A 27,135-nucleotide genomic window follows, 5' to 3' on the forward strand; every position below is an offset into this window, starting at 1 on the left:
CAAAATAACCCCGGAGTCGCAAATGGCCCACGCGATTGCTCGAGCGCCGATAAACGCACTTAAAATTCTTCACTGTCTTCAGACATATCTCCATAAAAACAACAAGAATCTTTGGCTCTTTTTGTGCCCCCGTCTTTTTACTGCCTTTAATTTTATCCCCCAAATCCTTCTCGCATTTTCATTTTCGAGATCAACAGTTACGCATGCAATTAAACTATATTTGACTAAATTGTGAGTAATGTGACCTGAAAACTAAGCTTCAGAGCCTTATATGGAAGTATTACGCGAGAATTTACATTCTATCTTGAATCTCACAATTACAGCAAACATATGTTGTTTTTTTCGCTTGTCCAAGTCTTCACAAACAACTTTATCACACCATTATTGGATCAAGTTTTATTGATAATTAGCGCACTATCCCATTTCCATAAAAAACATTTTTATTCGCTTCCCTTATCGCCGTAAAACCAGGTCGCGATTCGCAAACATCTCGAAAGGCGGAATAATTGAAGATGAAATAAACTTACTTTCAAAAGTGTGATTTTTTTATTAAAAACAGCACCCAAGAAGTTTATTATTAAAATGACGCATAGTCTAGCCCTAATACTAAATAAATAATACAAATGCAAATTATCTCATTCCTAATTAGTCTCTAGATTTGTAGTAAGACAATATTCGTAAAACTTTTGGCCACAAAAAACTCATAGTATTTGATTGGAAAATGGCCAATTTTGAATTTTATTCGTCTGGACTTAGTCATAGCTTGACAAATTTTAAAGAATTAGCAAAATGAATAATTGCGAATGAATCACAACTATAACAATGAAACAGCGAGTCTTCGTGAAAATAGGATTGTTTGTAAATAAAATATTTCGCGTATGGTACAGTTCGATATGGTACCGGAAGCGCAACAAAAGGGAAAAACCGGAAGCACATACATGGACACTCATGAAATTTGTTATGATCGTTATGTACCATTTCATTGCTGAAGCGATTTAACATTGACGAAATACAATGTAACAGAATAAATTTATTTAATTTTCGACGCGAAATCGTGATGTATTTAACACAAGTGATCGTTTGTTCTATCTTTTTGAATCTCATTGAGTGCCAAAATTGGCGTGAGAGACACCCGTCAGTTAGAGTACAACAAGGGCTTTTGGAAGGGGTAAGTCACCGTCCAAAAAACCCTGTCTCACCCCCTAACAGTCCAGGATTATCACCGACACGGGAAAAACCGTAAACGCGTTCCTCGGCATTCCGTACGCTGCGCCCCCGACAGGCGATCTGAGATTTGCCCCACCTCTGAAACACCCCCCGTGGAACGAAACGCGGCAAGCCACCAGTTTCGCACCCCACTGCCCCCAGCTGCCCCCAAAGCCCGGAATTAACGACCAGGAGGACTGTCTCTACCTCAACGTTTGGTCGCCTGAGGTTCGAGAGTCTTCATTTTTGTCGATTTCCACAAATGGATTTGTGGCGACTTTTCCAGAACGCAGGCCTGTACGCCCCACTGCCGGTGGTGGTTTTTTTCGAAGGGAGGAATTTTTACCAAAGCAGCGAGTTTCCGATAAACGGGCAAGATTTGGCGACTGAGGGCTTGGTGGTCGTGACGCTCAACTACCGACTGAACGTTTTCGGCTTTTTTTGCTTGGGGTCGGCCGAAGCGCGCGGAAATTTGGGGTTGTTGGACCAGTATTTCGCTCTGGTCTGGATCCGGCAAAATATCAATCAGTTTGGGGGCGACCCCGAAAAAATCACGCTTTATGGCCACCAGTCGGGGGCTGTGAGCGTGACCTTTCATATGGTTTCGCCGCGGACCGCCGGGTTCTTCCAAAGGGTTATCATTTCGAGTGGAAGTGCCGTAGCGACCTGGCAGGAGAAAAATGACCCGGTGGTGGCATCCAAGCAGATACTTCGGATGTTAGGTTGCGACGCTTACACCGTGCAGCCGATTAAATGTCTCCGATCAAAGAAAGTGGAACATATTTTACAAGCTCTGGCTGAGTATTCAGAGGTGCGTTCGGACAGCCATACTCGAGACACTCATCGGTTTTTGCAGTCTTTTAACTGGAACGATAGATTTTTGCCCGTTGTGGACACCTTCCTACCGGAAAATAACCGGTACCTCCCTTTGAACCCCACAAATGCGCTCAAAGAAGGCACAGATTGGCAAGTTCCCGTTCTGACCGGAATTTCGAAACCTATCACCGACGAGCAATTTAGTAACGTTTTTTTGACAATCGTCCCTCCTTGACCCTTATTTTTAGTGCAGTGGTTGGAACTCGCAAGTCAGGGCTTCACCCAGTTACAACAATACGTCGAAAAGGTGAAAATCCCCGAAATTGCGCGTTTGTATAAACTCGGGGCGTCCAACAAAGACCACATTTATGACCTTATCAGGTGGCAGTACTTCTCGTCGAACCAAGGGGACGTTAGACTCCTCTACGACGAGTTGAAAGATTTTGAGTTTCAGGCCAAAGTGGAAGCGCCACATTTTTTGCAACTTTCGCACCTGATTTCGTCATACGTGCAACCAATTTATGTTTATTTTATGGATGATGTTGGGTTTGTTCTCAATACAACCGATTCGACCATTACCACAGACCTTCTCTTGGTATTTGGACCGATTTTGCTGAAGCAAGTGGCCAGGCGGCGGTTCAACGCCAACGAAATGAATTTGAGTCGACAAATCAAACAGTTATGGACCAACTTTATAATGTTTGGGTATTTCCCCCAACATGAATAGTCCAAAGTCTAGGAAAAAATTTCAGGGAGCCGACACTAAACAATCAGGTCAGATCGTGGCGAAAATACACCTCGGGGGACTATTATATCGAAAATTTTGGGCCGGTTAATTCCCACATAAATGAAGAAAATAAAAAACGCGTCCAGAGGGTTTTGTTCTGGAACCAGCTCGTGCCAAAAATGGCCAATATTAAGAATAATTTATCGAATAACATCCCGCGGGAGCTACAAAATAGTCCAGGTAATAACTAATTCACAAAGTTGCATTTTATTTGGTAAGTTCTAGACCCGGCTGCAGGTTTCCGGCATGCAATGTACACTTTGGTGGCTCTTGTGATCGCCCTGCTCGCTTTGCTCCTAATTTGCATTGTTTTATTGAAAAAGCGATCGAGGGAGCGGGAAAATCATCTTCATATGGGATATTAAAAATAAGTTGCAAACCAGTTTTCAATTAACTAAATATATTTAGATGTCTCATCACTTGTGATACGTTTTTGGGCGACAAGACAGGACTATTAAGTTTTTTTAATTCTATTTATAAATGTCAGCGGAATCAGGTAGACGGGAAAATATGTACATATCGGTGCTTAACAAACGCATTTATAAATATATTTCGACTGTAGATGTGTCGTTACAACAATTTTATTGTTTTTGTCATCACCTTTGTAAAAATAGTGTCCAAAAATAATTATCTTGTGACCTTCACTGTACATACTTATCTAGTTTGTTATTGGCCATTTATGTACAATGACATATAGATTCCACCAATGGCGAGCACAGCCCCTTATTTAAATCAAAACGCCTATTTTTGTAAATAGTTATTAAAAATATTAAATGTGTACTAAAAATAAAAACTAATAGATATTTATCTGTCCCGTTTAGTTTGTTTTAAAATAAAATCCCGCATTCTTAACCTAGAAACCTAATTAGCACAGGTGGAAAAAGTATAAATATGTGTATAAAAAATACAGTTTTTTGCGTAAGAAAATCGAAAAATCGTTTTTATTACCTTCCCTTTACCAAAAATCAAAATCAATGCTTTTTTCCTAGAGTTATGGGAAAAACCTAACCTAGATCAATATAAAATAACTTAAGGAGTGTGTTTTGCTTAATTATCCCACAAATTGGCCGAAAGTTGCGTCACTGAGCAATTTCTCGCTCCGTCTTTTTTTATGGACAATTATTTCAGATAAAACATTCAGACATTTGGACTTTGTGCATTCGTGCTGTTCCCCAATTAGATAAATACCAGTGATAAGTGTGCAGTGCCTTTATTGCGAAAACCAAACAATGTCTTCCCTCTGGAACTCTCTTTTAAAAGTCCCGACTCAGATAAAACAATTCTCCGTAACTTTTTTACAAATTCGCAAAAAACATGACATAACCTCAATCATTTTCAGGTTCCGGTGCGTTATTTGAACCTGTTGGAGTACCAAAGCAAGCACCTTTTGCGCAAAAATGGGGTGGCTGTGCAAGACTTTTGCATGGTTGATGATAAGGGATGCTCCGAGTTCGATAAATTTAGTAAAAGTGTTAATAAAAGTTGGGGTTATGTCACTGTTTAATTTTTTGCAGATGTGAAAGAATACGTAATAAAGGCACAAATTCTGGCGGGTGGTCGCGGCAAAGGCCACTTTACCAATGGTTTTAAAGGCGGGGTTCATGTCACTGAGAAGTAAAATTTTTTTTGTGGTTTTGTCAAAATTGAGCGTTTGTTTCAGACGCAATGAAGTCGACGATATCGTCAAAAAAATGCTCGGCCACAGGCTTATCACGAAGCAGACGCCCAAGGACGGCATCGAGGTGAAAAAAATCATGATTGCCGAAAGTGTGAACATTCAGAGGGAGACCTACGTTTGCATTTTAATGGACAGGCAGAAGAACGGGCCTGTCTTAATTGCGTCCCCCGCAGGCGGCGTGGACATCGAAGCCGTGGCTGAGAAGACGCCCCATTTGATCAAAAACATCCCCATTGATATTCACAAGGGGGTGACCGATAGTATGGCCAATGAGGTGGCCGAGTTCCTGGAGTTCAAGGGGCCCCTCAAGGGTTTGGCCGCAGCCGAGCTGAAAAAACTGTGGCAGTTCTTCCTCGCCGTCGATGCCACTCAGCTCGAAATCAACCCTTTGGTCGAAACGGACAACAATAAAGTGATCGCAGTGGATGCGAAAATCAATTTCGACGACAACGCGCAGTTCCGCCAAAAGGACATCTTCGCGTTGGAGGACGTCACCGAGAGCGACCCCCGCGAGGTCGAAGCGGCGAAATACAACCTGAACTACATCGGGATGACAGGAAACATCGGCTGTTTGGTCAACGGCGCCGGTTTGGCCATGGCCACCATGGACATCATCAAGCTGCATGGGGGCGACCCCGCCAACTTCCTCGACGTCGGGGGCAGCGTCCGCGAGGAGCAGGTCAAAGCCGCGTTCAATATTCTCACGTCTGATAAGAACGTTAAATGTATTTTGGTCAACGTTTTCGGCGGGATCGTGAATTGCGCGACGATTGCCAATGGAATCGTGGGTGCAATGAAGGCGATGAAGCTTGAAGTGCCTTTGATTGTCAGACTGGAAGGCACGAATGCGGCGGAGGCCCGGAGAATTATCAAGGATTCAGGCATGAATATCCAAACAGCTGAAAATCTCGACGATGCCGCCAAAAAAGCGGTGCAGAATGCCTAACGTGTTTTTGTTGATAAAGTGTTAATTTGTTGATATTGCTCATTAGTCAACAGCACAAAAAACTGTTCAAATGACCAATGTTTTCATTACTTCGTTTTGATATTGTATTTTCGGTTAATAAAAATTTCTCATATACTATTCGTTTTTCATTACACCATTATATCCCAGATAATAGTTTTAAAGTATTCAAAATTTTTTTTCTTCAAATGGCACCCTATTACGATAATTTTTTTGATAAAAGATTATGCTCTAAAATACTAAAAGTACTAATACTTACTAAAAAGAATTTCGAAAATTTATTTTTGAAAAAACTCGTTCCATACTTTTGCCCACCTCTGTATTTAAGGCAGTCAGGTAAGGTAATGTGAATATAACTATAAAATTTGAAGTTTGCTTGATAAAAGTTATGTACTTTTGTGAGAAAATTTTACGGTACTGTTTTTTTATTGCTTTTTCGATTAATCAAGTTTTTTAAAACAATTTTCAGTATTCCTTCATCTTATATCCTAGTTTAAGTCATTAAAAAAAATACAGCACCCTTGTTCCTTGGACAAATCGCAATCATTTTTTAAAATCGTATTTGGGCATTTGAAAAAGTAAGCTTAGATCTTTTTTTTAGTGTTTTAAAATGTTGAATTATTTTGGTACTTTCAATACTTACCTTGAATTTTATTTCTGGTGCTTTAGATATTATTTTTAGATCTTATTGTAGTGAAGTGGTAAATAAAAGAATGTGTTTTTATTAAGATTTATTATTTTAAAATTCCAAAAACCAAGAGAGTAACATAAGATTGAGAAATTAATTTGAACGAAAAATAAATATGAAATGTACAATTTTATATTACAAATTCAGTAAGTTGCAGATACATCAATTAATAGGATATTGGAAAATGCGAAAAGTAACTAAAAACCAAAGAAATAACTATTTAACTAAGATAGTGAAAATTGCAAACAAGCAAAAATCACGAACGCATAATAATAGTTTCATTTATGATGATGTTTCGATTTTTATATAAGTTTTTTTGTCGTAAGACATGTTTGCAATTTTTTTCATTTTATTATATTTATTTGTCTGAGTAAGCGACCGTTTACTCTTTTTTAATAGCAGCCTGTTTGGCTTGATGGGCCTGCAAGACAGCAACGGCTTCCTCCACCTTGGCTTTGAGGGATTCATTGTGTTCCAACATATGCAAAAGTTCCGAATTGTCAATTTCGAGCAACATACCGGTGATTTTTCCGGCCAAATCTGGATACATGCGTTGAATAAGTGGGAAGAGCCTCTCACCCAGCATTTGCTTTTGCTCTTGTGGCGGGGCAGCTGCCAACATGGTGGCTGTCAAAGGCTCCTGGCCTTGAATGTGGACAGCTTGCTGGACCGGAGCAGCATTGCTGATGCCTAAACCTTGTGGAGGATTACGCATATTTGCTGTATACTTGTAAGTAGTTGGGCGATTACCTGCAGGTGCTACAACGGCTTGGCTAGCTAATGGTCGTCCTTGTATATTCGGTGGCTGCTGGCCGGTTATTGGTCTTGGCACATTGATATTGCTCCTCAAAGCGGCGGACTGGTTCGGGGGCCTTGGCGCGGCTCGGTACGTGGTCGGAATGGTACCGTACGGGTTAGCGCTGCCCTGGGCTCCGGGCCTCACGGGGGTCTGAGCCGGCCATCGCGGGTTCGTGCGGATCTGGGCCATCTGGGCCGCCCCATAGAACCTCTGCGGGGCTGGGATCGTTGGAACGAAATACCCACTTGACGTTCCAGGCTGGATAAACTGACCCATTTGGTGCATGCGTATGTTCGCCATACGCTGCATGTATTGTGATGTCAAGTGGGCTTTACGGTCCTCCTTGCGCTGCGCTAAGGCCACGTATAAAGGCTTTGAACCTACGATCCGGCCGTTCATCTCGGTCACGGCTTTTGTGGCCTCTTCCGGCGACGAGAAACAAACGAAGCCAAAGCCTTTGCTCCTATTGTCCTCCATCATTACTTTCGCCGATGTTATGGTTCCAAACGGAGAGAATTCTTTACGTAAACGTTCATCGTCAATTGTGTCGTCCAGGTTTTTCACGTAGAGGTTCACGCCTTGGTAGCGGTTCAAACGCTCCATCTTCAAGGCTTCGAAGCGACGTTTCAATTCTTGCTGACGCTCGGCCTTCTTCTGGGCGCGTCCAACGTACAAAGGCTTTCCATCGATGATTTCCTTACCTAAACAAAGACATTAGAAACAAAATCGGCCACTCTCAACAAGCAACATACCATTCAAAGCTTCAACGGCTGTCTCAGCGGCTTCAGGGCTTTCAAAGGCGACAAATCCGAATCCTTTCGACTTGCCGTCGTCCTTGCTCATGATCTTGTAACTGGTGATTTTGCCGTACTTCTCAAACATGGTGCGCAGTTGCTCCTCAGTCAAGTCTTCGCCGAAATTCTTGACGTAAACGTTGGTGAAGAGCTTAGCTTTCTCGCCAAGCTCCTTTTCACGTTCTTTACGTGGAATGAAACGGCCAACGTAGACTTTCTTTCCGTTGAGCAACATGCCGTTTACTTTTTCGATCGACTTGTTAGCCGCTTCTTCTGTTTCGAAATGGACGAAGCCGTAGCCTTTGCTGGTGCCGTTTTCGTCTTGAGCTACTTTACAACTGAGAATGTTTCCAAAGGCTGAGAACGTATCGTACATAGCCTTGTTGTCAATGGAACGATCTAGATTCTTAATGAAAACATTTCCTACTCCCGACTTACGAAGGGATGGGTCGCGTTGGGACCACATAATGCGAATTGGGCGGCCCTTGATTAAATCAAAATTCATGGTGTCCAAAGCGCGTTCGGCTGCAACATTAACATTTACCAATTTCTAAGAAATTTCAATGTTGCGAGCGTGGTGGGGGAAGGTTAACAATCAAAACGGATTAAATATTAAATGGCAGTCGGGTACCATATGGAACAAATAAATGGGCACTGGGTTCGCACTTACCATCAGCGGGCTGCTGGAAATTCACATAAGCGTAACCGAGAGAACGCCTCGTTATCAAATCTCTGCACACGCGAATCGAAAGGACTGGTCCAGCAGTGGAAAACTTTTCAAAAAGCATTGCTTCCGTGATATCGGTGTGGAGATCCCCGACGTACAGAGACGCCATGGGGTAGTTTGGAGCACCCGGATTCATCTTCGTTCTTGCACACTACACAGATATGCTACGCGTTAACATAAGAAACGAAAAATATACATTAACCGTTTATTTTCGTTTTTTCCACTGTTTTTCGATTTTTTTGGGGTTTTTAATGAGTTTTTATAATTTTTTTGGATTTTTGTAAATATTATTTAGCTTTTTTTTAGGTGGGTTGTGTGTTCTAAGAAGATACACAACCACACGCTTACACCACTAACAACAGTAACAAAATGGAGTCGTTACAGCATTTTCACTACTTATACAAGCCGGATATGACTGATTCCAGTGTTGCCATGTGATGAAATATTGAATAATACATCAATTTTAACGGACCCTGCGACCAATTTAGCAAAAAAAGCACATTTTTGATTTCATACATCGTTTCAGAAAGAATCCGACGTCTATCTCAATTTAATCGAGCTAAATTTGCCAAACCATAAAATTTGACCGTTGACAAAGATGACTATTTTTAAAAATTCTTACACGTACCGTCTCCTATAAAACTTTTAAAAGTTTAATAAAAATACGACTTAAATTTTCGTGACCACAGAACACTTTTTATAGTCAAATTGTTACAAATTTAGGCTGATATGAACACAATTTCTAACGGAAATCTAATTTCTAATGTCAAACTTGTGGCGGCATATTTGAAAGAACGAATTGTGGACGTTCAAACGGAAATCGTTACGTGCTTTAAATTCTTAGCATTTAAATCGTGAAATTTATTTAATTTATGTTTTCGATTATAAAATTCAAAATTCTTTTTTTCAAGAAATCTAACTCTCTAAAACAATTTTTTTAACTCATTCGGATGTCTTTTATAATATTAATAGTAGCACTTAATAAGTAATTAGGATGAGACCTGTCCAAAAAGCTTCATTTTTCACATATTTTCGTAATCATTAAGATAAGAAGTAGTGAGTGATTCATCTATGGTGTGGTAGCAACTAATGGCATTACGAACAGTCTTAAGAGTAGTTTGCTTTAATATTCATATTTAACGAACACATTAAAAAAATTAAGTACCAACTCTCACTGATAAATCGGTGTGTAAATATTTTTTTTCGATATGTAACGGTCTTATCTGCTGCCACAAGTATATGATAACGATTTATATTATTATTAGTTTAAACAAAAATTCAGTGAGAGTAAATTTACTTGCTCAAACAGGTGCTTTTTTCTTTTACGCAATTTTTTAGAGTCAGATAACAAATATTTGAGAAGAAATAGATTTTATATACCATATTTTATAACAAAGATTAAGAAAACACTGATGAGACTAACAAGATGAATGTTATTACATTTTATATAATTTTTGCCTTCATTTTGTAATCGGCTAAGTTTATTTTGTGTTAAATCCATACAAAATAGTTTTTCGGAGTTAGTTAAAATTCAAGATTAATTGTATATATTACAGAAATTGTTTAAAAATGAATAAATATAAATAAATTTTCTGTTGTCTTGATTTTTGATGTAGATTAAGAATATTTAAAACTGGAAACATGAGGACCTCTTGTTTCATTAAAAACAAACAAAAATAACAAAGAGTGCTTTATTTTCTTGTGGACATGGCAATGTGGCAACATCGCAACTACTCACGTGGCCATGTATGGTAATTGTTATTAACATTTTATCTGATTTTTTTATCTACAAAGCACTATTGTGCTGATTAGGCAGGTGAACAAAGTTAGTCACCCATTTTCGTGTGAGAAATCACGTTTTATCGGCAATTTGTGCGGAAATTCGTGGTAGGCCGGTAAGACAAGTCGCTAAGTTACCATCCTGGAAGTGTTACTGGAGGGGATTTCCAGATGGGGCAACGTGTGTAGGTTTGTTCATCCCGTTTTGTTCTGTGCTCTCGCTCCTGACGTAAGAGAGACAGATGAATAATAGTGAGAAAAACCAAGGAACAGTGCGGCGCGTTGTATTTCGTCTGTCAATATCGTTTCAGAATAAGATGTGATAATTTTTTTGAAAAACTTGTGTGAAAAAAGGAAAAACCAAATCGTTGCTGGAGGAAAATGCCCGTCAGATTAAAAATTTGGACGGTACCGTAACAACTGAGGATCGTGTGTGTGTGAACAGTAGGAGACCTGCAATGGCAGGAATAGAAGTCGATATAAATTCGTTATTGGCCCAAAAAGATGCCATCATACGGGAACAACGGGACCAGATAATTCGGCTAAAGAGGGAACTGGATGGAGTTGCAAGCGAGCGGGATCTTTTGCTGTGTGAAAACAGCAATCTGAGGTTCGAGCTGGAAATGGTGGAACTGAAACGGTTGCAAGATGAAAGGTGAGAAAACGGCATCAAACACCCGTTTATTTATTGCGATAATTAAAAAATGGGGAAATCCCTCCAAGGGTGAGATGCGACCCTTGTCATAAATCGGTCGCAGTTTCATTGATGAAACGTCAAATGATTTAAAGTGGCAGTCGTGTTTTGTTTGCAAAGTTTGCGTTTGTTTGTTTTTTGTTGTACATTTCTGGGACAAGGATGTTGTAAAATGTCATAAACGACGCCTCCCACTGACTTGGTTCTGTGCGCATGCGTGGCGACGTCGCGACGCCGACCGTTCACACTGGTCAAGAAGATAATAAGTCGATGGTTTTTATTAAATTAAGGTAATTGGCGTTTTGTTGGTAGTCCTGTTTGGAGGTTTTGTTTTTGTGGATAATGGGATTAGGGAGGCGGCGGTCGGATTTGGGGGCTGTCCTGGTGTCATTAACCTCGAGGATGCACTCTTTGGCGGAAATCGCGCTCGGGGTCCCCACAAAGTGTCATATATGCCACAGTCGAACGGCGTATTGATTTCTAAATAAGGGAAAGTGAACGGATATCCTCAGGCTAGTCTATAACGCGCTGTCGTTTTTGAGGCGATTCTTTAGCTGGCGTTTCTTGGTATTGGCAAGCACCCACACGTTTGCGGTAATTGCTCGTGCATCAGCCTTGAGGCTTGTGGTCGTGTAGTAGAGTCGCACATGTCGTCGGGGCGCCAGGTTTAGGTTGCACCAGGGTTTGATCTGCCTCGGTGTTTATTTGTGGTGATGTAACACCAAGGACTGTGACTAAGTGACGTCAGGCTGTAGCCCCGCTCGCCTTCTTCTAACTGTGCCGATCGTTCCATTCGGTTGTCTGTGCTGAGGCACGGTCAGCTGACATTTGTAATCCGCAAACTGTGTACAAAACCCGCGATTTAACAACCCTAGTGCTTCCGGCCACCACCAGTGATCGACACAAAAGTAGAAAGTACGATTACTTTTACTATCGCCGTTCAATCCGGTCGCAAGTGCAATCATGGTACGTGAATTGTGAGTGCTTGTAATGCGTGGACAGTCGCCAGGGGGGTTTCCCCAACCCTTCGTGCAGAGTCAAGTTAGAACCGAACATGTCAGGTCGAACCCTGTGCATACGGTTGATGTGTGCGATAGAACTGTTGTCAGAGTTAGACGCTCCGGAATACAACAAGAACGGATCAGGGTGGTTTGCACCACCAGAAGACAACATGTCAGTAGACTGGTCACTGTTACCGACGCATGTCACACTTTACCGCCTTTCCGGAAACATGTCACTGTCATCAGGTAAAGTCCCGGAAAATAACATTTCACATTTCTCAATGTCATACCTAAGTATATGTTTAAAGAGCTCAATTTTTCACAAGTACGTATTTGGGTAACTATGTTGCTTTATCCAACAGACCTGAACAAGATTCGCGTTTTTTCCATTGTCAGGATAATTTGGAAAAAGTCGCTTTTAAATGATTAATGACGCTGATTGCTAAATTGTTTCAATTGTACTTTAACAGCCACAATAGATCTCCGTACCCTTACTCACTCATTACCGACACAATTAGAAATTATTGATAAGCCACGTTTTTGTCATTTGGAATGAATCATTGTTTATAGGTGGGTGATCAGGGCACGGACCTCCTTGTGCATTTACCGTTGGGGTAATTAACATGCGCCTACCGTATTAGTTTATTTTTGTTTTGTACCTAGGCTGCTAATGCGCCATTAAACCTACATTGGTTTAACTGTAAGCTGCATTTTATGTCACGTTAGTTTCCGTTTTTGCGAGTGAAAGCATCGTTTTTTAGCAATTTTTGATGTATAAAATGACGTCACGTTACGTCACAGGTGTGTGACAACGTCGCTCAAATGTGGCAACGGTGTTTGAAATGAGGGTATCGTTATACCTACATTAAGTCCCGCTAATTGTCTCTACCCTACTTTGATAACTGGAATGTTGGTACCTTATTATAATAATTGCTTGCATGCTACTGCCACTGCACTGGGCAGTAGTTGAACACACTTTTCTCTAATGAAATCAAGGTTGAGTGAAGTAAAAAAGTAGCTGTACGCGTTAATTCGTTAATTAAATCAGATTAATGTATCGAGATCTGTAAATTAATTGAATTAACTGTAATAGTAATTTTTAACGCTTAATTAATCACTAGAATACATGACGCGCTCTAATTTCGGCACAATCTAGTAAAGTGCCTCATCAAAATTCAAAAGTTGTAACATTTAAACGTATTATGTCACCTACCTGACAGATGTGTTTTTTCTTTTTTTAGAAAATCGCCATTTATCATAGCACACAAATGTTGAATATTCGAACAACTTTCTCCTTTATCGTTTAATTATACGCAATTTTAGAATGTAAAATAAACGTACTTTTTCCTAATTTGAATTTATTTACACATAAAATGCTTTATCGTTTGTTGTTGTATGCGGCGATCGTGTGCCGTACTTCCGTTTCTAAATGTCAATTCGACCCGGACCATCGTCATAAAATCTGATCTTTGCCGATTTAAAAATTTTCCATGTGGTTTTTGGCGAGATTTGCGTCACATCCGTCAAGTCCAAAGTGGGAGCAATTAGCGTAATATGGCAATATTTGTTATCGAATTAGTAAACGTAATTTTTTGCACTTGTTCGGTAACGTCGTGACCAGTTTGTCGCTTATGCAATGGCAGCAATTTATCGAAACTTTCTATGATTTCAAGCAATGTCACCGAATCCCCAGAATAATTAATTTCGTTTCGGCTCGAATTAGAAAAAACAAGACAATTGACGCCATTTGAATGTTTTTCATCCGTATGCGGCTAATTTTGAAACAAATTAGTGAATTAGGCGGGCGGAAATTGCCGCAAATAATCGAGGTCGCGCAAACCGTACAATATATTTAATTCCTTTTACATTTAAAAAGTGAAGTCTTTTCGATTTCTCGAAGGGAAGGAAAGGGGGACGAAAGTATTCGAAAAACATCTGCTTTTCGTTCGGTCACCACACGCCACACATGCGTTAGGGCCGCCACCTGCCGGCCCCTCCCTTGCACCTCGCCTCCCCTGGGGGTTGCATCACGTGATAGCCGGACACGTGCATCGTGTCGGTTTTAAGATATATGTACCTTCTTGAAACGATCCAAACCTAAACCAAGTAACGAAGGAAATTCAACATCCTTTACCCTGTAGACTAAGCATCGACATTTCTGTATCTTTTTCCTGTGTGATTATCTCGGATGATAAAAAATGAATGTATAATTTTGGTAAATGTCGTTTCCTGGATATCTGCAATCAAGGCTAGTATGGTTGTATGTCGAAAAAAGATACGTGCTATTGTTGAATTTTGACGGCCGACTTATTTCCCATGGTATTGTCGCATTATTTCTAATTTGAAGCCTCGGCACGATTAAACTTATGACTAATCTAATAATGTCAATGAATTTCTACCAATTGGTCAAAATGAATTCAGGTTTTATAAGTTATGTCACGTCCATTGCTTAAAATTTAATAGTTTCTCTGATGATGAAACACATGATGCCCGATTTACCAAATGCGCCAGCTGCTCTTCTTCGACCTTATTTTTTCCTTTATGGTTCATCTGACTACCTGTGATTTAGGAACCATTTACCATCTTGATTTCAGTTCGCCAGCTGCCTTCTTAGGGTGTACAGCACTCGAGAAACTGCTGCAGTTCAATTCTGTTTATTTTGTTTTGGTGCATGTGTTTGCGAGATGATTATTTGCATATCGGGCTTTTTGGTGGGAAAGTAAGGATTTTTATTTGCTTTTGCACTAATTAATTTTTTTATTGATAAGGTGAAATTTTTTACGTTAAATTATGCATAAATGAGCAATTACACTCATCCTGTAGATAATACAGACAAATCATCAGATTTAATTAAAATATTTAAATTGACCTACCCCGGTACATGCCTCATAAGAATTTTAAAATAGAAACTTTACGGTTCAAGGATTTCCGACAAGTTGGGAAATCAAAGCAAATACGGACTTTCATTTAAAAAAATCTGTATTTACTGTTTTAGCAAAGTTGAGTGAATTTCTTGAAGTCTGTTTTATTCATAAGGATAGAATCATCCTGCGTGTCCTATTAAAACTTATAAATTTGTAATTAGCCCTTGAACCACTCCCGGCTTCAGTTAATTACGACTTGAAACGTAATCATTTTTGTATTTTTTATTTCCGTAAAGTTTTTCTGTGAATTAGGATTTGCGCAAAGGGGCGTTTTGTAATGTGATAGTCGTCTGTTCATTTAGTTAAATGCTTAATTGTGTTTTTATGTATCGTTGGAGTAGTTGCCTCAACACTGTGGTGCTGGGTAAAGAAATGTAAAATTTCTCTTGTTTTATTTTAATGACATTTCATTCTATCTGGTTTACTGGGTTTTTAATAGTTGTGACATTAAAATGGTTTTTGTTGCTTTGCGTGGCAACAGGTCAATAACAGAAAGTTCACAATTCAGTTTTTCAAGGTTGTGAACAGTAATTTAGGTTTTTGTTGTTATTTTTGTATTGTTTTAATTTCAGCTTTCCACCGAAAATGGAAAGGTCCCAGATAGTGAATTCGATGGGTTCATCCGACCAGTTTCAAGAACAGACTTACATCCAGGCTCCCAGTTTTGTCCAAGCTCAAAACTACAGTACTCCAACCCCCAGTCCTATCTATTCCCGTGCCTCCCCTAACAACTCGACGTACGTGAATGTATCGCAGCCTCTTCATAAGAAGGGTTCTTTACGGAACGGAGATGTCTTGAAAAGGTCGAGGGTTCAGACAACGTAAGTACGCTCCAGTGTCATGTAAGAGAAAACTGATTCGGGTAAATTTAGATACGAGCTGTCGCAAGACATTCTCGACAAACAAATCGAAGTGTTGGAACGGAAATATGGCGGTGTTAAAGCGCGAAATGCAGCTCTCACGATTCAACGGGCGTTCAGACGATACACACTACTTAAAAAATTCGCAGCAATTACAGCAATGGCCAAAGCCGAGAAACGTATTAGTCGCCGAATTCCTGCAAATTCCGAAGACTGTCGTAGCACAATAGGTGAGACTGAGCAGTGTCCCGAATATATGAGGAATTATGAAGGACACGACTGCTCGAATATGAGAGTTCTTCCAGTTAGATCGATGTCTTTGCGCGAGAGACGTAATATTGACAATATGCCAATACCTAGGAGTCAGTCGGGGACTCCTACAGTGTGTTGGGAGAATTATTCCTCATCCTCCCTCCAACACTACTATTCACCCGCTGACTCCAAATCGGATTCGCTAGGTACCCAAGTGACTGCAAGTCCCAGTTCTTGTAGTACTCCTACAACTTCCACAAACGGCTACGCTCGCAGCCGCCACAGTCTGAACAGTAGAAAAGTACCACCAGAAGTACCTAAACGAACCTCAAGTATTACCTCTCGTTCGGTCGGAGACCCCCGACACCACAAAAGCAACGGCTTGACCAAAACAAACGAAAACGGCTCGTTGTCAAGTGTCCAAAGTTCCGGTAGTGACAGTAGTATATCGACTGAACGCGTGCAATGTGAATTTTCCGGATCGCCAGTCTGGAAGCGCAAAGGAAATCACATTTCGGAATACGCCGAACCGGCCTTAGAGACCAGTTTAGGGAACATTTCCAACACTAGCACATCCACCTACACACTAGAACGAGCCAATGAACAACAAGCACCCGCCAGCTATAAAATAACCGAGACTATAAGAAAACGACAATACAGAGTAGGACTTAACTTATTTAATAAAAAACCAGAACGAGGCATCTCCTATCTAATCCGAAGAGGGTTCTTGGAGAACTCGCCGCAAGGCGTCGCCAGATTTCTCATCTCGAGAAAAGGACTGAGTAAACAAATGATCGGAGAGTATTTAGGGAATTTACAAAATCCGTTTTGTATGGCTGTTTTGGAATGCTTCGCTAATGAGTTAGATTTGTCGGGAATGCAAGTCGATGTTGCCCTTCGGAAGTTCCAGCAGCATTTCCGAATGCCTGGAGAAGCACAAAAGATTGAAAGACTTATGGAGGTGTTCTCGCATAGATATTGCCAGTGCAATGTCGATATCGTCGCCCGGTTAAGATCGCCTGATACGGTAAGTGCCATGTAATTTTTGCTCGGTAATTTTATATAATCACTTTTTCAATCAAGTAGGAAGACTGTTCTTTCAATGAATATGAAAGTTGTTCATGGGAAATATCCCTATTGATTAAACTTGACAAAGAAAGTAATTACAACGTGTTAACTAATCGTTGTTATTTACAGATTTTTGTGCTCGCCTTTGCGATAATAATGCTGAACACTGACCTCCACACCCCGAATATAAAACCCGAACGTCGGATGAAGCTCGAAGACTTCATAAAAAATTTACGAGGTATCGACGATTGTGGTGATATTGACAGTGATATGTTGACTGGGGTTTACGAGCGTGTCAAAGCGAACGAATTTAAGCCCGGTTCAGACCACGTGACTCAAGTAATGAAAGTCCAAGCAACGATCGTTGGTAAAAAACCAAATATGGCGTTACCACATCGCCGACTAGTGTGTTATTGTCGTTTATACGAAATCCCTGATATTTATAAGAAAGAAAGACCTGGTGTACACCAGAGAGAAGTGTTCCTTTTTAACGATTTGCTCGTTATTACGAAAATTCTAAGTAAGAAGAAGTCTTCAGTTACGTATACATTCAGGAATAGTTTCCCTCTGTGCGGGATGACTGTCACTCTCTTCGAAGCTGCCCGTAAGTTATTCAGTTTTCGTTTGGTGTTTAGCTTCATTCATTTCATCTCTAGATTACCCTTATGGTATACGTTTGAGCCAACGTGTCGATGGCAAAGTATTGGTCACATTTAACGCGCGAAATGAGCATGATAGGTGCAAATTCGCGGAGGATTTGAAGGAGGCTGTAAGCGAGATGGATGAAATGGAGAATTTGAGGATTGAGGCTGAGCTAGAGCGGCAGAAGTCGAACCGGGGGACCAGGACAGGTATGCCTCGCAAGGCGCTTCTCCCGCACCTATCCTTACTATTTTTTTAACACAGGTACCGAAAACCGGGACAGTGGCGTCGCTGACGTGGAAGTGTGTTCTTACCAGTGCCCCTGCTCCCAGAACCAGGCACTAGGAGGGTCGGAGTGTGCCGAAGAAGTCGGTCATGACACTCAAATCAAACGTTCGGCGCTCAGTAACTCGTTGCTGGATATCCACGAACAGTGTAGGTTGTTTTGTCGAATTATTGACGTTATTAGTAATATTGTCAGTGTAGTTGCAGGAGAAAAGGCACAGCGCCGAGGTAGTGTGGGCTCGTTAGATAGCGGCATGTCTGTATCATTCCAGTCGACGTCGGCTAGTACTTGCTCCCGGTCTGACAAGCTGGCTAATAAAGGTAAGCCAGGCCTCCATAACCACCAGTCATTCTTAGGCGGCCTGTTCAACAAGAAACAACAGAACAATGTGGCGGTGAAGTCGACCGAAGTGTAAATCAATCCAAATATATAAGTGTAATCGGTTCTTTTTCAAATTTAACTTGTGCATGTATGAATAACCAAATACATTTTCACCATTTATAAGTGTTACCAAATATATTAATTATGGCTGTCTAATTTCGCCCCAGCGCGTAATACTTAATTTTTTGTTATTATTATTTTTTAATTTCCTTCTTGTTACTAGGAGAGGCAAACTTAATGTATTTTCTTTACCATTATATTATATTCACTCGCTATTTTGACAGCTATTCAACATTAAGGTTGCCTTAAACCGGCTCTCTGTCTTCAATGGCATTGAACATATTGATAATTGTCTTCTAATGTTGCCTGTAAAGGATTTGTAAATAGTTAAATTATTAAAGAGAGCAACATGTTCTAGTCGATTGTAAATATGTTAGCAATCTCTACTAATGATATTAAATAATTTAAATGTATGTAATAAGTGTTTTTTTAATAACCAATAAATAGTCGGACCTTTAGCTGCTTTTTCCTTTCCACCAATTGATAAAACACATGGCACCAGCAACGATAATTACTTACATCATTATTACGTAAGCATCGACCGCACTTCAATAGAAAAACACATTAAATAACGTAATTAGCACTAATCCCACAAGTGCTAAACAAGTACGTGTGATGTGTTAGGAATAAAACGCCGACCAATATTATAAAGTTTTATTAAAATTAGTAGTTGATTACAGATAAAAGTTCGAATATAAAACGCTAAAAGTATATGTACAAGCTCGTTGGCACTATTGGTTATAACAAGTAAAAAATAAACTCTTATTCCTAAGCTACGATAAAAAGGCAGTGAAAGCTACATATTTACATGCTGTTAATTACACTGTTTGTAGTAATGCACTCTCTCCTGTATTTTTTGATTGTAGCCATTCATCCGCCTTATCAAATCTTGTAGTATATTTTCCAAATTAGTTAAAGTCGCTTGTTGGGAACTGTTCTCCAGTTTGCTAATTTCCTCTTCAGTACTCGTTACTTTGGCAACAAGTTCCCACGCACGCTTGAAAAGATCATTAGCGCGGTCTTTCGACGACTGAACTTTGTCTAAACTCGTTGTTAAATTGCGTTGAACTTTGGAATACTGTGCCTGGAGTTCGTTGAAGTCGTCGTAAGTTGTCCGGGCTTTTTCCAAAATGTTTGACGATTCGTTTACGACACGATTGGCGTAGATTCCGTTATCGGTTATGTTTCGTTGAAGCTGATTGAGTTGTTCCTCGAGTTTTTTGAGGTCGTCGGCTGTATTGTTTGTCTTTTTTTGGGCCGACTGTGTTTTCGAGCCAATCTAAAAAAGGAAACTCGGAAATGCATTTTGCTAGTTTCATTGTTTACGGACCTGTTTTAACCGATCGTTCACAATGTTGATGTCATTCCAGGCTGTGTCAATTGCGCTTTGGGCATTATCTTGCGCGATTGTTGTGTTTTCTAAAGTACTAGTCACGTCGGCGGCATCGGTCAATATTTTTGACGCATTCGTTCTAAAAAAAACAATTAACAGTTAAAAGCTTGGTAAATAGAGTAGCGACAAACTTGGCATATTCAGCGTTTTCCCTAAGTCTGTTAACTCTCCGTAAATCATCTTTGGTAGCTTCAATAATGGGGTCAATATCAGTCAAGTGTTGGACCGCTTCTTTGATTTTATTAGCCATGTTTGTGATTTCGTCCGGTTCGAGTTCAATTTTCATGGCCAAAATCTGCTGCGTGAAATTTTTTATATCTTCCTTGGTGTCATTGCGGTCCATAAACTCGTTAACTTCCTTCACTAAGTTCAAAACATTATTCAACGAGTCATTAGCTTTCATTAACCCTCCCTTGGCTTTATCGTACGTCTCTTGTGCGATATTCCTCGTCTCATTTGTGTTTATTTGAGAGACCTAGAACCAAAGTTTGAAACGAGAACAACTCAATGAGGATCATACATTTCGGATGAAATCATTAGCCATTGCTTCCTTCTCACGGAGGGCCATTTCCGTCCGATTCGCTATAGCTAGCGCGGTTTCAGCCTGTTGTTTGGCCCCATTTTCACACGAAATTGACACACCACAAGTGGCACAACCTGCGCCGCCACACAACGAGTCACAAGGGTCGCCTCTGCCGTCACAAATTTGCTCATTCAAATCGGGAAGGGTTTGTTTAAGACTGTCAAGTTTTTCGTTCAAGTCGATGAGCTTCTTTTCGTTGTTCTTCAGCTGTTGGTTGAAGTTATGTGCAGTTTCGTTAATCGTGCTTTCAGTGGCTTTAATCTGACGTTCGGCATAATTTATAGTTTCCTAAAAACAATGTTTTTATTTGATTAGTTTTTAGTCGCGTTATATTACTTCGGTTCTTTCCGCTTTATGCGCTGCGAGATCAGCTTTGACTTTGGCATTTTGGATTAGGGTAAGGGCCCCTTGGACGTTGGCTTCTTGTAGTTGCGTACCGTTCATTTCCAGTTCTTTTGTTTTGTTTTTAAAGTCGTCGATTCGTTGTTTCAAACTTTTCAGTTTTAAGTCGGTTAGTAGCATATTTTCTTTGGTTGTGGCGATTGAATCATCAAGTTCTTTGACGCTTCCAAGCTCAGTCTCGTTGATTTTTGTACGTAAGTCTTGCAATTCCTTATCAATGGCGTCAATATCGACTTCGTGGGTGTTACTCAACAGTTGTTTTATTTCGTCAAGTTGGAATTGCATATCGTCGAATTCTTTGGTGTAAGCGCCAGTTGCGCCAACTTTCTTGATATCACCGGCACGGTTAATTAAATCCATTGTTTGGTCTAAAATTTTGACGATTTTTGAGACATATGATTATTGTTTGAATTACTTACTTCGCGTTTCTTGCAAAATGCGGTCCCAATTATCGAAACATTCCCCACAAGGGATACACTCAGGTGCTTGTCCCAAGTAGCCTCGATCACACCTGTCGCAGTTATACCCACCTATCCCTGGCAAACACTTACAAGCACCAGTTCTCATGTCACACTGCAAAGACCTAGACCCTCTTGCGTCACATTTACATTCTAAAAAAATCGATTATCACGAAATTAAGGCATCGGTGATCACAAACCGCGACATTCAACTTTGGGGTCTCCCCAGAATCTGGCCACACATTCGTTACACTGTCTGCCACCAAAACCTGGCCGACATTCGCATTGCCCATCGAACTGAAATAAAATTATTACATCAGGCGGTTTCGTATTGTGGCATTTACCAAGTTGCACTGTGGTCGTAGTGAGCCTTGCGGGTCACAATTGCAAGGTTCACAACCCTCCCCACTTGCAATTTTCCAATGGTTGGCGATACATTGGTCACAATTTAATCCGGTCACGTTTGGAAGACAGACGCATTGCCCGGAAGATGGGTCACAAGGCCCGGCTGAGCTGTTCGTGCCCAATGGGTGACAGACACACTCTAATCGCAAAGTTATCACAAGTCAAAATTTAGTCCAGACTTACCTTCACACATCATGTCATCGGAATATCGGAAAAAGCCGGGTCTACACACCTCGCAGTGGTCTCCCGTCGTATCATACAAACATTGCTTGCATTTACCGGTGTGTGGGTCACAATTTCCCGGTTTAAGGATATCAATTTTATCGTTGCAATCGCACGGTTGGCACAAACCGCCCGGTTCTTCCGGATTTCCGAAATAGTTATCAGAACAGACGTCACAACGTGACCCTGAATACCCCACGTGACACTCACAAATCACATCCTTGGTGCTCGCTTCCAGGCTACACCTATCAGCGTAGGAGTGATTCGACCAGGGGCTCCCCGGGCAGGGACACGGCCGGCACGGAATATCCACGTTAAGTCTGGGATCCCCGTAAAACCCGTCGACGCATTGCTCGCAATTGTGCCCCTCCGTGTTGTCCTTGCAATTGATACAAGCCCCGGTTTTGGAATCACAAATATCCGCATGCCCGTTACAGTCGCACCTCTGACAGTTGGGGAAATTCCAAAAGCCGGTCCTGCACTGGTCGCACTCCCGCCCGTACGTGTTGGCCCGGCATTTGCACTGTCCAGTGGTGGCATTGCAGAAATTGTCAAGGGCCCCGATACTGTTGCAATCGCAAGACTTGCAACCCTCCGGCCCGAAGCCGTAAGTCCCGGGGGCGCACTGGTCGCACCGGCGGCCGACCACGTTCAGTTTGCAGGTGCAGTGGCCCCCATACTCGTCGCAAAGCTTGCTGAGAGAGCCGGTCGGGTCGCATTGACAGGCTGAAACACAACAGTGAGAATAGTGGTTTAGACCGCGCCGCGGGCATACAGAAGGCGCCGTTGAAGATGTAAGCGCCAATGCTGCTGTAGTACTTTTTGCAAACTTCGGGGATTTGTCCGGTGTGGATTAGGTAGGAGGAGTAGGAGCTGCACCGGTTGCGTTCGAATTCTTGGCGCCGGGCCTCGGCGGGCACCGAGCCGTAGAACCAGGGGATTTTCTCAATGCGGGGGATTAACACGACCTGGAGCAAACGTCAAGTGGGGCTACACCTAATTTGGCGGTTTTACCGAGTCTATTAAGACCGAAGCTGAGGGTGTCTCGCGTTCGAAGTTAGACCGGCGGAAAGTCAGCCGGATTTTGTAGGTTCGGCCGGGCTCCAGACACACAGGGGGGTACACAGTGACGCTTCTGCTGTTCGACGGTAGTGCGACTCTTCTGGGATCATCGCGGGCTCCGTTGCAAGGGCCGTTTGGATCAACGGGGCCTGGCCGCTCGAGGGTCACTTCGACCTCCTCCCAGTTTGTGGGCATTGTGGGTTCGTAGCGGATCACGATTTCGTAGTCCATGCCCGTCTTGATGTTATCCACGGTGAATTCAATGTACGACGGCTCAAAAGCCTTCATAAACCCGATCCCGGTCCATGTAACATCGGACCCGTCCCGCGGGGGCTCCCTTATTACGACTTGACAGTTCTGGAACAATGATTAGAGTGAATCAAACCAACGTCGCGAAAGTCTTACAGGTGACGCCCTCGCCGACTCAGCTTCGTACAATAGGAAGTCCAAACTTGCGGTGTAGTGTTGCTGTTTGGGGATGCTACACGTCCGCCCCGTCATATGTTCTCGGCAGAGACACTGTCCAGTGATAACGTCGCAATTGTTATCGAACGAACCTCCAGGATCACAATCGCACGGCTGGCAACCGTCGCGTTTTTCCGAAAGCCCCCAATACTCGGGGAGACATTGGTTGCAATCGCGCCCAGTCACATACCTCTTACAAGTGCACTCCCCATTGTACACATTACAACCCTGATTGTCAATTGTTCCAAAAGTGTTGCAAGTGCAACTCTGACACCCATCTGGATTACTTTCCGTAAAGTTCCAAAAGCCGTTCTTGCAAATATCGCACCGGCGGCCTTCCACATTAGTCTTACAGTGGCAACTTCCAGCAATTAGATTATTCTCAGCATCGGTGATAGAGTCGCAAATGCCGTTATCAAGCGATCCGCGAGGGTCGCAATCACAGGCTGTAAACACATTTTAGAACCGAACGATTGCGATTCCGGCGACTTACGCCGACACACTTCAGGGTCCTGGATGTCCCGCTGCGGGTCCCTGTAATAGAAAGGTTTGCACTGCTCGCAGTTGGGGCCCATGGTGTTGTGCTGGCACCCGTCGCAAACGCCACCACTGATGCGACCGGTGGCTTCGTAGAGAGCGGCGTCGAAATGGCAGCTAGTTGCATGGTTGTTACAGTTGCATTCTGGAAAACATTGTTATTCTAGTCGCTACTGACTAGGTTTCAAACCGACTTTTACACGCGTTGGTTTGTTTGCCGATGGCAGGCCGCCACGGCAAGTCGTTGAAAAAGTCCTCACACTTTTCGCAATTGCGGCCTTTGGTGTTGTGCGTGCACTCGCAGCGGCCGTGCACCATGTCCGGCTTGGGCTCAATCCCCGGCAGTGGTAGACACCTATTAGCGTGTCCGTAGCACGAACAGGAGCCGCGCACCACCATGTCGGTGATGGCGTAGTAGTACTTCTCTTGGATGTCCTCGCGTTTGTCGAGGAGGTCGTCACCCAGAGTGTGTAATTTGGTGAAATTGATCCGCAAATTGGTCATTTTGAGCAAGTTCTGGACTTGTTCCGAGTACGGGTTGTCAATGTGGAGAGTTGGGGGCAACACGCGGTAAATCACTTCACCGTCCGTTGACGGGTCTATCGACGAATAGCGCGATTCGCAAACAACATCAGTGAGATTCACAGGATATCCTTCCCTAATATGCGGAAAACTTTCAGCGCAGTTGTAGGCAAAGTAGCGATAGACCTAAAACACGGTTTGTATTCGTGCAACTAGTGGGAAAATTCGGGCTCACATGCCACGTCTGTTTGAAATCGTACGAACGCTCGATTAACATAGCCGCAGGCCTAAAAGTCTTAAACGTGATAATAAGATGCGTAAAGTGAAACTCGGCTTCTAGATCCAACTGGATGTAGACACCCTCTTTGCCGTTTTCGGACTGCCACCACGACTTCTGCCGCGTCCTGCAAACCTGGACTAGACCTAAATCCTGGCAAAACAACCCCAAACTCACCCAGGATACATCCTATAGACAATATTACTAATGTTGTGATTAAACAAAGGATTTGGTTTGTTGGTCGGCCTGGAATCGCATCTAAAACACTTCTTCCGCTCTTCCAAATGCGACACAATACAGTATCTCTGTGGGCCGTGGAGGCCGCAAGTGGAAGACGCGTACAACTGATGTTCCCGACCTATTAGTAGGTTTCCAGTGGCTGGATAGCACGAGCTTTGCTCACAAGGATGTAGCTTGACCGGCACGTACCCTACACAAATCAAAATTGAAGAACGTGAAGACTGGATTTAGAGGTAGTTAGTTGGTTATAACCGACACCAAAATCGCCACACTGTTACGAGCTTTGCGAATTAGTATAAAGCCCACACCTCCAAGTCGGTATTTTATTTCACCCACCATGATTATGAGTGTAAGGTCGGCGATTGAAGACATCCGTCAAGGGATGAAGAACGTCGCCGTCGGGGTACTCGCTATCTATATCAGGCGGTTGGTCACCCCTTTTTACTGAAGCTAATTAACAAAAGGCTGCATTTTTAAGAAAGTGGCCAACAAAGAGGGACTCAATTTGGTGTTTAACTACCCAGGGGAAGTTTATGACTCGCTATTATTCTATTTATAACGCAACGTGATTGGAATTTCAACAATCAAAATAGAGGAAGGAAATTTTACGGTCTTTCAGAAGTACACAAATAGGTATTCGATTCTAAAATAAATTGGTATGCAGGCGGGAGATTGGACTATTAATCCATGGTTTTAACCAAATTCAGTCCCGTATGACAAAAATTATAATGCGATTTCTTTTACTTTAAGCAAATGCACTGCTTTTTCTGAAAATTTGGGTAATATCTCTTCTATGAAGGTTCCTTCTTTGTATTGCATCTTATCAAAAAAGGAAATACAGTTCTGAATACATCTGGTCTTGTATCCAAAACAATAAATAAATGAGCGGAAAAATCGATAGAAATTTAAATTTTTAAACGTTCAACGAAATTTCGTTTCTGTAATCAGTGAGATAATGATTGGCAACGTTGGTGTTCCGTATTATTTAAACATCAAAGTTAGTTACTGTAACGATAAAAGCTAAAAAAACATTTTTATAAGCTAAAAATAGTACAAATTGCACATTGATTGTTTAGATTTGACACTGAAAGCGGTGAGAATAATTAATTGTAAATAATTACCTCCTGAGGGGTTTCCTCTTATCCGCGAGTACGATTGACCGAATACTTGTGAATCTGTAAGACATTAATGAAAAGAATGTATTTGAAGAGGGCGTATACGTACTACTTTGTACTACTTGGAATAAAATAAAGGCTAAAAGTGTCCATATTGCCGAATTTGGGCGGAACATGGTTGGAGACAGACAAGAAGCCCTGGAGAAGTTTCAGTTTAATAAACAAATAACAAATACCTAAGCTGTCGCACTGATCCAGACTTAACGTCTGTGAGATAAGTCACGACAACTGAAAGCACGCCGAAGAACAATTAGTCTATTGTGTGGCATGAGTCTGAAATGGAAACAATTAACTTGTGATGGAAATGTTGGAGCAGCGAACGTGTGTTAAAAAGTGTCGAAAATAGATGAAGATGAGTTCATTCATCAGTAATAAATATGATGAATGAGATCACTGGTCGTGATATGTTGCAGACCTATTAGGGTAATTAGAGTGGAGGCTGGTGGTCCATGCCATGCGGTTGTTTACCTCAGTGTTTACCTGAAAACACGTGCACACGGACGAAAATAGCCGCGATCGTCCAATCACATCTCACTAAAGTATTTAATGAAAACTGCAAATTTTGAGAACATCACGGGAACCCGCGTTCGAGGGCGACGGCCGCTGCACTATGCCTTCTGTGTTCTTTCAGCGGCCGGATTTATGGCCTCGAAGTCGAACACTTTTTAAACATGCACAAGGACTTACCAGTCGGGAAGTCGGCCGTCTGTCCTCTCTTGAGCCTGGGGCGTCCTCCTCCTCGCTACCTCCCTACACACCGAGATATTCTTACTACAAATTAAAACCGAAGCAAAGTGCGCGACTCAGCCTTACTGGTAATTTGAGTTACAGAAAACATGTGTTGTACACTTGTGAACAGATGAATGGGATGGCGGCGCGCAAAAGATGCTGCCTCAGCTCTCGGACCCTTATCACAACAATTTCGGCCAGTAAAACGATTTTTAAGGACACTGACTTCTATGATTGATCTTCGACACTCTTATCTACC

The 27,135-nt window shown here is 41.9% G+C and overlaps 5 protein-coding genes across 13 annotated transcripts; 3 read left to right on the forward strand and 2 right to left on the reverse strand.

The window, feature by feature from the left end:
• The first annotated feature begins 654 nt into the window (after positions 1 to 654).
• Positions 655 to 3,622, forward strand: LOC661448 (neurotactin). Of its 2 annotated transcripts, none has more exons than XM_015977844.2 (7): positions 655 to 1,168; positions 1,210 to 1,434; positions 1,493 to 2,017; positions 2,063 to 2,225; positions 2,271 to 2,727; positions 2,775 to 2,989; positions 3,047 to 3,622. In XM_015977844.2, the coding sequence occupies exons 1-7, from the start codon at positions 1,058 to 1,060 to the stop codon at positions 3,172 to 3,174; spliced, it is 1,824 nt and encodes a 607-aa protein (XP_015833330.1). In that variant the 5' UTR covers positions 655 to 1,057; the 3' UTR covers positions 3,175 to 3,622. The 2 variants fall into 2 exon arrangements, with proteins under 2 accessions (XP_015833330.1, XP_008199778.1); XM_008201556.3 differs by having other exon boundaries at positions 791 to 1,168; positions 3,035 to 3,622.
• A 206-nt stretch (positions 3,623 to 3,828) lies between these two features.
• Positions 3,829 to 5,568, forward strand: ScsbetaG (Succinyl-coenzyme A synthetase beta subunit, GDP-forming). The gene is made up of 4 exons (XM_967562.5): positions 3,829 to 4,095; positions 4,149 to 4,272; positions 4,324 to 4,423; positions 4,470 to 5,568. The coding sequence occupies exons 1-4, from the start codon at positions 4,039 to 4,041 to the stop codon at positions 5,431 to 5,433; spliced, it is 1,245 nt and encodes a 414-aa protein (XP_972655.2). The 5' UTR covers positions 3,829 to 4,038; the 3' UTR covers positions 5,434 to 5,568.
• A 601-nt stretch (positions 5,569 to 6,169) lies between these two features.
• Positions 6,170 to 8,842, reverse strand: LOC657776 (polyadenylate-binding protein 1). Of its 2 annotated transcripts, XM_970882.4 has the most exons (4): positions 8,403 to 8,842; positions 7,691 to 8,257; positions 6,890 to 7,639; positions 6,170 to 6,835 (listed from the first exon to the last, which is right to left on the reverse strand). In XM_970882.4, exons 1-4 carry the CDS (start codon positions 8,593 to 8,595, stop codon positions 6,522 to 6,524), a joined length of 1,824 nt encoding a protein of 607 aa, XP_975975.1. In that variant the 5' UTR covers positions 8,596 to 8,842; the 3' UTR covers positions 6,170 to 6,521. The 2 variants fall into 2 exon arrangements, with proteins under 2 accessions (XP_975975.1, XP_008199756.1); XM_008201534.3 differs by having other exon boundaries at positions 6,170 to 7,639.
• Positions 8,843 to 10,245: 1,403 nt separating this feature from the next.
• On the forward strand, positions 10,246 to 18,864 carry siz (schizo). 7 transcript variants are annotated; one of them, XM_015980334.2, is made up of 8 exons: positions 11,317 to 12,179; positions 15,430 to 15,678; positions 15,730 to 15,947; positions 16,176 to 16,996; positions 17,167 to 17,641; positions 17,694 to 17,888; positions 17,944 to 18,114; positions 18,166 to 18,864. In XM_015980334.2, exons 1-8 carry the CDS (start codon positions 11,923 to 11,925, stop codon positions 18,378 to 18,380), a joined length of 2,601 nt encoding a protein of 866 aa, XP_015835820.1. In that variant the 5' UTR covers positions 11,317 to 11,922; the 3' UTR covers positions 18,381 to 18,864. The 7 variants fall into 7 exon arrangements, with proteins under 7 accessions (XP_972609.1, XP_015835809.1, XP_008199737.1 ...); XM_967516.5 differs by lacking the exon at positions 11,317 to 12,179 and adding an exon at positions 10,246 to 10,893 and having other exon boundaries at positions 15,730 to 16,996; XM_015980323.2 differs by lacking the exon at positions 11,317 to 12,179 and adding an exon at positions 11,110 to 11,222 and having other exon boundaries at positions 15,730 to 16,996.
• Positions 18,865 to 19,046: 182 nt separating this feature from the next.
• LanB1 lies at positions 19,047 to 26,975 on the reverse strand. The gene is made up of 20 exons (XM_015978074.2): positions 26,835 to 26,975; positions 26,197 to 26,285; positions 26,094 to 26,147; positions 25,309 to 25,422; positions 24,910 to 25,162; positions 24,691 to 24,859; positions 24,128 to 24,641; positions 23,890 to 24,078; positions 23,337 to 23,842; positions 22,884 to 23,288; positions 22,645 to 22,837; positions 21,831 to 22,595; positions 21,587 to 21,786; positions 21,443 to 21,539; positions 21,204 to 21,395; positions 20,719 to 21,152; positions 20,320 to 20,670; positions 19,931 to 20,274; positions 19,737 to 19,878; positions 19,047 to 19,685 (listed from the first exon to the last, which is right to left on the reverse strand). Exons 2-20 carry the CDS (start codon positions 26,261 to 26,263, stop codon positions 19,221 to 19,223), a joined length of 5,454 nt encoding a protein of 1,817 aa, XP_015833560.1. The 5' UTR covers positions 26,264 to 26,285; positions 26,835 to 26,975; the 3' UTR covers positions 19,047 to 19,220.
• Positions 26,976 to 27,135: the final 160 nt, after the last annotated feature.

Source organism: Tribolium castaneum, chromosome 10 (genome assembly GCF_031307605.1).
Source record: "Tribolium castaneum strain GA2 chromosome 10, icTriCast1.1, whole genome shotgun sequence".
Lineage (NCBI taxonomy): Eukaryota > Metazoa > Arthropoda > Insecta > Coleoptera > Tenebrionidae > Tribolium > Tribolium castaneum.